The sequence below is a fragment of the Limulus polyphemus genome, unplaced genomic scaffold (assembly GCF_000517525.1).
Source record: "Limulus polyphemus unplaced genomic scaffold, Limulus_polyphemus-2.1.2 Scaffold2382, whole genome shotgun sequence".
NCBI lineage: Eukaryota > Metazoa > Arthropoda > Merostomata > Xiphosura > Limulidae > Limulus > Limulus polyphemus.
The window spans coordinates 104,035-115,198 of NW_013667992.1; the positions used below are offsets into that span (position 1 = coordinate 104,035).

The 11,164-nt window shown below is 33.4% G+C and overlaps 2 protein-coding genes across 4 annotated transcripts in view; one reads left to right on the forward strand and one right to left on the reverse strand.

The window, feature by feature from the left end:
* The window catches only part of LOC111087614 (zinc finger RNA-binding protein-like), a 19,705-nt gene extending 18,753 nt beyond the window's left edge, over window positions 1-952 (reverse strand). The window contains exon 1 of the mRNA XM_022394874.1: window positions 834-952. Within this exon, the coding sequence (XP_022250582.1) occupies window positions 834-883 (50 nt within the window). The 5' untranslated portion in view covers window positions 884-952. The remainder of the gene's footprint in view (window positions 1-833) is intronic.
* Window positions 953-5,567: 4,615 nt separating this feature from the next.
* LOC106466794 (uncharacterized family 31 glucosidase KIAA1161-like) overlaps window positions 5,568-11,164 on the forward strand; it is a 30,983-nt gene continuing 25,386 nt past the window's right edge. Inside the window, exon 1 of one of the 3 annotated variants that reach the window (XM_022394882.1) lies at window positions 5,568-5,736. Coding sequence is in view for 2 of the 3 variants with exons in the window: in XM_022394879.1 (XP_022250587.1) it covers window positions 6,399-6,606 (208 nt within the window). In the remaining variant the exon portion in view is untranslated. Of the gene's footprint in view, window positions 5,737-6,295; window positions 6,607-11,164 lie in introns of those variants that run through there. The other 2 variants (XM_022394881.1, XM_022394879.1) reach the window with 2 other exon arrangements.

The following is an 11,164-nucleotide window of genomic DNA, read 5'->3' on the forward strand; positions in this document are numbered from 1 at the left end:
AACTTTAAAAATATTGGTCCATCAGGTGTAACATTCAATTGCATAAATTTCCATACAAGTTTTGTGCCATGTTACAGGTTGAGGATAACAAGAAATAACAGAGTAAAATAAAATATATGAAAACTGATTACCATGAAAATATTAAGTATAAAGAACAATACAAAAAAAACACAAAAATTATAAATAATATTAATATACTGGGATAAAAATAAAGAACTTGCACCAAACGTGAAAAGAAAATTATGTGCCACATAAAGAATAAATTTAGAATTTAAGGGTCAATAATCACTAATTCTATGATCCAGGTATATTTTCACAAGGATGAATACTGTTAAAACTATAGTAGAATATTTGTCAGTATTACATTTAGTTTGGAAACCAATTTCGAGACCTGTGAAAATCACATCATTAATAATAAATAATACTATAACTATTAATAATAATACTAATGATCGTGTTGGATCATGTGTTTTGAGCAACAGAGAGGTCTTTCTCGTGGTTCCATTTTTAACCTTACGAACTTAATAGTGTTTTATGTTGTGCAAAAAAAATGTATTTAATTATAAACATAAAATATATTAGCCTTGCAAATAACAACTAACGTTAGTGCGGTTTCGTGAACACACCAAGACCAAGTTTGTACTTTGAAAATTTCAGTTTGACTCGGTTTGAGTTTTGAAACTGCTTTCCTCAGTGAAAGGTGAGGCTTCACCATGACATTAATCACATTTTTTAACCTGAAAAACTCACCCCACATTCTATACCACCTCTTTATTTTATTAAGACACATTTGTATAATATAAATCAACTATCATCAGTGATGTCATACCTACCCATATTGAGTTCCGCCGACTGTAAACCCATAGTAATTATTCCCCGCCATTTTCTTACACAATATTACCTTTACCGCTTCACAGCCTCACACAAAACGAAAACACCCGGATGCAAAGTAACGCGGCTTGTAGTTTCTGACACCTGTCGGAGTGTTTATAAATTAATTAATGAAGAATAAAAGTGGTTTCGAAGGGTTTGGGGATTCGAGACACAATTTTGCCTTAATTCCAATTCAATTATATATATGACGTTTTATTCCTACATACGGTACTAATAAGTAAAAAAATTAACGATATAATCACTAAAACCTAAGATACAATCTTAAACTGCTAATGAGCATATTTTTTTAATGTACTATAATATAGTTTTAGCAAACACAAAATGTTTGTTTTGTTCTATATAAAATATTATGAAGTAAATTCCTCTGTAACATAGTATACGAATATATTTATATTTATGAAAATTTAAAATTAAATACAGGTTTCCTTATAGAGTTGCAAGTTCTATCTGAACAGAATGTATCCAACCTTGAATAGCCCTAATCTTGCACTTTATTATATCACACATCTTTTTTAGACTGTGCTTCAGAATTATTTGTGTTCACACACCTGGTCGATTTGTTGGGTAATTAGTAATCCTGTTTTAATGAGTCTTTTAGCATATTGGTTATATGTGTAGATAGAATAATGGTAAACTTTGGTTTTCTATTTCTGTTAATAAGGCTTACCCAGAGACGTGAGTGATGTGGCATCAGGAAAGTCTCAGTGGCTGCTTAGAATCGTAATATAATTCTAAGTAGAGTTAATTCTCACTCAGATCTTCTTTCGTCCTTTTTTTGTTCAAGATGTTTATACAATAGTCAATAAATAGAAAGCTGACCTGAAAGTAAAAGAGTAATGTGTTTGTGCTTTAACATTTTTGTAAACCTAAATTCATGTGCCAAATTGGGTGGTTTATTTTGTTCAATATAGCATTTTGCCTGTTGAACATTTTATCTCAGTCTCGTTCATTTCTTGGTTGAGTCGAACTTGATTACAATTCTGCTAAATAAATCTTAACGATTTTCTTGTTTTTATGGTTTAGAAACTTGTCTGTTGGTTCAGATCAATTCACAGTTTATAAACAGTTTGTAAATAAATCATGAATAAAGCTGTTGGTCCAGATCAGTTTCTAGTTTTTATACAGTTTGTAAACAAATCACGATTAAACTTTACTAATTTCAAATAATGTCATAATAAATCATAGGCTAGTTTGAAACATAAAAATTAAGATTTAACCTCGAGTTTGGGATATGTTTTTCATAAAGATATTATTTCTTTTTAGCTTGCTACGTATCTTTTATTGTAAAATTAATATTAATTCAGTCTACTAGAATTAACCCTGTAAATTCCATTATTCAGATTGAGAGATAATGGTAACTAATACAATATATTGTGCCTACGAAATTACACAAATGCCAATACCATTAAGCTCAAAGAATATTAACATGGAAAACATTTTAGTTGGGTATAAAACATTCTTTAGCGTTAATTATCGTCCATAACTTCTTTTTTTCTAAATTCTCTTTATGAACTACCAACAGAAATTTTAAAATATTTGAAGCACAATTACTTGTAAGAGTGTTGAATGCCTTGGGTAGCAGTGTGTGTGACATTTAGTAGTATTATGTGAATGATATATTGCAATATGGCTAATAACACTGTTACAACAGCGGATGTCATGCGACGCTGTTAGCATGCGAGCTGGAGTTTCTAGAAGGATCGTGATTTAGCGGACAACTTCACGAATGTTCCAGCGTTTGCTAGACGCCCTCTTTTTTAGTATATAAGCCGGAGATAGATTGAAGAGAAATAATTGAGATAATCGAGGCAAGCGAGCAGTAGGCACCGTACGTAAAGTGTGTGAATCGCTGTGAATTATAGTGTGTGTTTATAAAAGTAGTTAAGTTTAAAGTGACTGTGGAAATTAAGTGTATTACAAAGTTTGTAACGAGAAAAATGAAATAGTTTTAACTAAGAAAGGACTTGTATTGCTGAAGTTTCTCGGAAAGAATTTTTACGGGAAATTATCAAACAAGCAGATACGTAACAATACTGTTCGTTTGTTAATTTCCAGTAGAAATGCTTCCCGGGAAACTTCAGCGATACAAGTCCTTTCTTAAATAAAACTATTCTATTCTCTCTCAATACAACTTTGCAATACACTTAATTTCCAAGTCACTTTCACTTAAACACACGCTAGAATTCACAACGATTCACGCACTTTTCTCCCGGCTTGACTCGATTATCTGTCTCTATATCTCTCTGTCTGCAATTCAGTTCTTGCTATCACTTTATTTGCTGGCTTATATACTAAAATACAGGGCGACTAGCAAATACTGGATTATTCGTAATGTTCCCCGATCCTTCTAGAAACTCATCACGTGTTACCAGATTCACGTGACTTCCGCTGTCGTAAGAATACATTAAATTACAAGATTATGTTGAAATTAAACATTCTTCTTACAGGAAGCCTATATTGGGCCAGTAAAATAATTATTTGACTTTTTAAACTGATTTATTATTAATTTTATGGAGATCTAATATAACACACACACATATTATCACTAAAAATATGTGGTTTAATATGCTGGAATATTTTTAAAAGCTACTATTATTGTACAGTAGCACCGCATGTTGCGCCCCCCAGTGACACAGCGATAGGTCTGCAGATTTACAACGCTAGAAACCTGGTTTCGATACCCGTGGTGGGCAGAGTACAGATAGCCCATTGTGTAGCTTTGTGCTTAATTACAAACAACCAAACCGCATGTTGCTGTACTTTGTTCTCTCTGTATGATTATGGATTATTACACATTTTTTTCGATAAGTGGGATTATTTGACGTAACATTTTAATGATGTTAAGTTTGACTTAAACGCTGGACCGAAAATATATTTCTAATTTTTGAATCAGAATGTTATAAAATATCAAGTAAGAGAAAGTGCTAGGATATATCTAGGTTTTTATAACTAAATGGTTACCAGACTCCAAGCTGACTCACTTTACTTGTTTTAGAGCAAAGTCATATTGGAATATCCGCGGGGATTCGAACCTCGGATTTTAGCGTTGTAAGACCGTAGGCTTACCGTTGTTCCACCAGGGGACACAAGTTCACTCAGCATGGATGACAAGTAAAAAGATTGAAAGTACTTGTGAAAATTAGTGAATCACTATATGGACTTAACAACGAGTGTGAGTACACTTCAACTTAAGTTGTTAAAATCGAGCCGAATATGCTTAATCGTAACCATGGCTGTTTTGTGTAATGTATAGGAGTGTGACTTCAGCAAGTTTTTTGTACATTAAAAAATTAAACAAGTAATTTAGTTACAATTTAATCGGTGTTTCTACTAAATAAAAGTTTTCATTTCTCAACAAATCTGAAAATAACTGACAATTTTAAAAGAATTCAGTTAAAAGTTGAGTACACAACAAGGCCCATCGAGAGGGCAGGAGAGCTGTGGAAACTTCCCTAAGGCCCTCAAGGGTGGGGTCTCTAAAGTTAGATAGGGGGTCCATAAAAAGTGTAGTAATGTAAAATAAAATTACAAAAACGTAAAACTGAGTGAATTCATACATAAAATATGTGTTATATTTTTGCCTTTTCTTTATTACTGAGAGCTTTGCCCCCAAACTCCCGGGCCCTATCCCAGTTTTCGACGAGCTTGTACACAACAACAGTTGAAGGAATGTTGTACCGGTTTCTATTGTTGAGCAGGTTTTTGTGGTTATTTGGTTAAAAGCAGAATACAAAGTCATATTCACTTAATGATAAGGAAAGCATTTTATTTTTTGAACTACATTTCTACAAGTTTCGTTAAGTAATGCTCACTGACAGGTCTAAGTTCACAGTAGATGCTAAAAAATGTTTCACTTACTTGTTAACTTCTCTCGTACGTTCAGCATTTTCTCATATTGTTATTACTTCGTCGCAAATAAAACTCAAAATGTACAAAACTGAAGTACTGATTAACTTGCTGACAGTAACAGACAAAATGGCTCACTAAACTTGCAAACTTAGTTACCAATCGTCCACTGTAACAGACTCACAAATAAATCCTCGTACACTCTTGTCTCACTTGCGCTTCATACGAGTCAAATCGTATTCAAAACTTTCAAGAAAGTTCTAGTCATTAAGCCACGCCTATCACTTTACCCCAAGCTCCCCTTGTTCCACATTCATATTTATATTTTGATTACTTTAAATAATTTTTATTGTGTTTGAACCACATTAAATCAATCAATAATGAATAAAACACTGACATAAATCAAATGCTTAGCTGGGATTCACGACATCGCCATTTCGTGCTTATTCACATTTGTAGGTTGGTAAAACAGACTTGTGATATTTTTGTCATCATTAAATTATTTGCTTAATTACTTTAAAATAACAGTATAATACGTTATAACTAAAACTCTACAATTATTTCTTAAGATCTTATGTCCCTCGCGAAAAATATTCATTTCAATTCATATGTATTACACATATCTTGCAAACGGAAACTATCTTATAATTTGAAGTGACTTACTTTTCACTTCGCAAGCTATGGTTTTACAAATGTAGGTTTAATTATCAATTCGACAGAATTTTTAAAAATTAAATTTATGTGTCGCTCCAAGGCTTCTGTACAATTTAATATTCAAACTCCCGGAAGTTAACGAGTGAGTACGATGGTAGCCGAAACCAAACAAAATATGTCATGCGCGCAAGAGAACGTTTGTTGGCGGAATGGTACATAAATTTTGATGCTATGTAGTTCTATTAATAACAGTAAGTTTGAAGATATTGTTATGTTCCATGTTACAGTGTATGTTTTCAAGCGTTTTGCATACGTTACGTTGAAAGGTTTCGTCAGCAAAAGGTAAGACACTGCTAAAGTCAAATTGTGTTTTAACCTCACTCACGCCGACTTCAATGCGTTAGCTGAGTGTAGCCCTAGTGAGTAATTGCAAAAGAACCTCGAGCCTGATCAGCTTAGTAACATGTATTGTACTGTTCTTTCTGTGTTGTGGTATTAAGTTATGGTAGGAAGTCCTTTTGTAAGAGTAAAAAATGAGCATTTTATACTGGTTCAGTTTATCAGTATGTTTATTTTCATAACAGGTACGAAATTAGTACATCTCTGTGCTTATAAATCCATATTGTCACGATGAAACAGCTGGAAATGATATTAATGATTAATTCAGTCTAAGGTTGATACATAAAATGCCGGAGAAATGATACAACAAATAAGTATCGTGCAAAGAGTTTACAAACCTCGTTAATTTTGAATTTACCTGATTCATCATGATATTGCAAGAATGTCTATGAAATGTATTAACAGAAAAACTATTGCAGAATAAAATACGAAGGGCAGCTTAAAAGCAATTTTATGATTAGCCTTCATTAAGCTATTATGCCATTGCAAATCTAGTGTACAGATGTGGTCGTTTGGTTTAACTTTCATTTAATATTGTCTGAGTGTACAATTGGTCACGATAATCACAATTATTTTACGTGACATCAAAATTGCTGTATATTAAAATGAGTTCTAAAGAGCATGTTTTAATGTTGAAGAAGGATACTAGTAGAATTAAAATCTTAGTAACGGATGAAGGTAAGAAGGATAATACAGTGATGGAGGAAACAACCTACACTGTTAATTCAGATCCGAGTAATCCAGTTTCTCAAGGAAATGGTTCAAGAAAAAGACAAAGGACAAGTATAAAAAATCTGTCAATTACTTGGTCAGGTAATTCATGTATTTGAAACGTGATCTTTACTGTATTAATAACGTTAATACATTGCAATGAAGATATTTGTAACAAAAACCTTCTAATATTCATGTTTAGTTTTTATATGAACATACAATTAAAATCATGTCAGAACCATTAAAGTTGTAACATATAATGCTTTCCCGGATGGTTACGTTGTAGCTGTTGTAACAAGTGTTATTGCACTGTACCAATCCACGTTTTATTGAGCTGCTAATTTGTGGGTTATCTTTAATCATAACGCCTTTCGTTTTACGTTATAGGTAACGAGAAAAAACAACAACTTTACCAAAATCACCGTGATATATCACTTCTCGCATATAACATTATAATCCAGTCGTAATTATTAATTAATCATACCTTGACCTAAAAGCAGATTGATATATATTATAGAGTATTTGGCCTAAAAATAACCAGTCAATTAAAACGTGAGATCTAATATTAAATTTATATATATATATATTTACATCTGATAATCATATGTTTTTAGAACTTATTCGTAGAAAAATATAATGTTGTTTAGATAACTTTTGTCTCATGAATGAGACACAGTATGTGCTAAGTTTGTAATTTTAAAAAATGAAAATTATTATCAGGGCCGTAGAAAGCGGTAAGGCCAGTCAGTCCATGGCCTGACCACTTTTTCATGGCATGTATAGCTACAACTTATTTATTAAACTTACTTCTTTTAATTCAATACATTACGTTGTGTGTATGCAATATTTGTGGTTAAAATGGCTCAAGATTCAACCTCATAGCATTGAATTTTCAAATATTTTCTGGAGTGCATGCCCCAAACCCCCTAGAAATGGCAATGCGTCAATGGCCTGGCCACTCAAAAATTGCTTTCTACCGTAACGGCTAAGCCTTATTAAGAGAAAATGAAAAATAAAGTTTACCATTATTTTTTGAACGCGTATAGCCAACTTGCTAGAAGACTCGTTAAAACAGGATTACTAATTACCCAAGAAATCGGCCAGGTGTGAACACAAATAATTGTGAAGCATAGTATAAAAAGATGTGTGACAACCAAAAGATTAGATCTATTCAGGGTTAGACACATTCTGTTCAGATAGAATTTGCAACTCTACTTGCCTGACTACTTCAAAATTAAAATCATAAATAATATTCAACGTTAACTTTATACACAAGTGCCAAAATACTATAATTACTTCAAACTTACTTCCTACGGCAATGTTTATTGAATAATTTAGAGCATTAATATCTGGCCAGAACTATCTTGTGGAATGTTAACAGAATTATTCTTATGGAGTAATACTTTGTGTACTGCAAATATTTATCGATGTCTGGAGATAATCCAGAACAAAATATCTAGTGTATTTTATAAGGTTTTGTTGTTATCATAATTTAAAAAAATATACACATTAAAAAGAAAAACGTGCTTATAATATAAACCCCTAGATACACGTTAGCTTGGTAACAGCTCTAATGTGTTTAGAACAACTATTAACAAGCTTAGATCGTTTTTAAATTACAACTTTAAGATTCTGGGTGTCAAAAAATGTGAGGGGGTCTCTGTATAAAAAGCTAAAGATACTTTAAGGCGTTGGTAAAAGAGTAGCCCAAGAGTTGGCGGTGGGTGGTGATGACTAGCTGCCTTCCCTCTAGTCTTACACTGCTAAATTAGGGACGGCTAGCGCAGATAGCCCTCGTGTAGCTTTGCGCGAAATTCCAAAACAAAACAAATACTTTAAGGCCACACCAGACAACGTACATTTTTAATATACCATTCACAACAAATTTCTATTCTGGAATTTCTAACAGACATTCAGTTATAATGGCTTATGACAAAGAACAAGAAAAAACTTGTACATTGCTATCTAGAATCTTTCGATGGGGCCTATTAAGATTACAGTTCTTAAGAAAATAACAGCAATTCATTATTAACACATCCCGTACAAATTTTACAGTACAAATTGTTGAATATTAAAGTAAGCTTTAGACGAATATTTCGAGACAAGTTTTCGTTTGTTAATTGATATATTTTTAGTGAAATACGCCATCCTCAAGTCTCCATAGTAGCAAGTACCAAGGTCTACCGGTTGGGAATAAATTCAGTATATACCAATAAAGCCAAATTCTCAGCAATTAATTAAGCAATTGCCAACCTTTTATGTTTCTGCTATCACCTTTTTTATTTTTAGCTTTCAATTGAGATACTAACAATTTCACTTGCGACTAGGTAGAGAAGATCGAAGCATCACGATAGTCAGCAGTAGGATGAGCAGACAGGGACACTTTGAAAACAGCTACAGGCATAATGTGGTATTTGGTTTGCTGCACAGTATCTATCAAGGTGGTTTTAAACGGTTCCTGGAAACCTCAGCTTGTCATTTGGAGACTTCTATGCTCCTTGTGCTTGGCCATTAAGCCCGTGATGCGCTGACGGATTTCAGTCACCTTACCACTCCAAATCACTTTTCGCTAAAAGAGGGTCGGAAATGTTTTCTTTCGGCCAGTAAACATGTCCAAAAAAAATCCAGTTCAAAAAAAAAAAAACTTGATTGAGTAGGGTTTTTTTCTTTCAACAAAAATGTCCCCCACTGGCTCGTGAGGGGCCTGTTAAATTTCAGTACTCTGTTTTTAACATTTCTGTGACTATATGACGGGACGACATTCTCAGACTTGTTTTCATAATCATTTGGCCATACTTTTGATCAGACTACACGACAAATAGTCTGATTGATATATATCAGTTTAGATGTGTTCAGACTACACGACAAACTAGTCTGATTGATATCAACCACACTATTTGTCGTGTAGTCTGAACACATCTAAACTGATATGCAGATAAACTGATCTTTATCAACCAGTTTGTCGTGTAGTCTGAACACATCTTAACTGATATATTTCAACCACACTATTTGTCGTGTAGTCTGAACACATCTAAACAGATATATATCAACCACACAATTTGTCGTGTAGTCTGATCGCAGATAAACTGATCTTCATCAACCAATTTGTCATGTACTCTGAACACATCTAAACAGATATATATCAACCACACTATTTGTCCTGTAGTCTGAACACATCTAAACTGATATATTTGTTCCAAGCGCAAGCTAAAATTTCTCCTTATTAGTATTCCATAAAAAAAGCAAATTAACCAAATATTCACATATAAAGATTGTGAACGTTTTCGAAACACAGCTGCTTCTGGAATTTACAACTATTATTCATATAAACTATGCGATTTGTTTCGTAGTCTGAATACAGCTAAATTGATATCTAACAACCATACAGTTTGTCGCATAATCTCAACACAGCTAAACTGATAACTATCAACCATACTGTTTGTCGTGTAGTCTGAACACATCTAAACTGATCTTTATCAACCAATTTGTCGTGTAGTCTGAACACATCTAAACTGATATCCATCAATCAGACAATTTGTCGTGTAGTCTGATCGCAGATAAACTGATCTTTATCAACTAGTTTGTCGTGTAGTCTGAACTGTTTGACCCTTTGTCATATGGTCACTTCCGCAGAAACAAAAGCTTGACCAACTGAATTAATTTAGTTTCCCGTGATTTTTTGTTTGTTTGTAGTTAAGTGCAATGCTACACAATGATCTGTCTGTGCTGTCCCCACTACGGATATCGAAACCTGGTTTTTAGCGTTATAAGTCCATAGACTTGCCGCTGTGCCACCAGGAGGGCTGTTCCCCATGAACAATTTTCTATTGACGTTTCCATTTCAATAAAATCTGGTAAATATAGGCCTTCTGTAGTATATTAAAGTTACCCAGTAGGTCAACAGTAACTTTACGGAATTTCCATGATTTTCCTCTTTGTGGACAGAGAGCAGATAGCGTAATGTGCGACTTTGCACTGAGAAAAAAAAAGTAGATCAATCTAAACTAAAACATACTAGTATATATCCCCCCCACAATACTACTACATGTGGTTTCACCATATTTGTATCTTAAGAGGTTTTGTCTTATATTAAAAGAGAAAAATAAAGATACAGTGTACTGCACTTCAGATAATTTCAGGATCATGCGTAAAATTGAAATATTTCTTGTATACGTGTACTCAAGTTTAACACCTATCCCACGTGGATTTCTACTTGGATCTGGATTGGAGTTGATAGGATGCGACCTATAGGAGGATCAGGTGCTCGACGGACCTCTTCCTCACTCCTTCACAAGTCGTTTCTTCGCACATGTTAATTTATCCGCTAATATTTTAATTACCATACCCTTTTCGACCATGTCCATTTGTGAGGTGCTGTTATCTTCTACACTTACATTACATTTCACTTTTTATAAGATTGCTCATAGAGTCCTGTGTTCACCATATACAGTTCCATATTTTGCTCATGTACATATACAATTAATCATATTTTCATATAAATACCCATTAAAAATAGAACTAAAACTGTATCAAAGCATCACTTTGTTCTGCATCGTCTGTTTGCTTGTTTTTGAATTTCGCATCAAGCTACTCGAGGGCTACTTGCCCCAGCAGTCTCTAATTTGAAATGATAGGCTAAAGAGAACGCAGCTAGTCAACA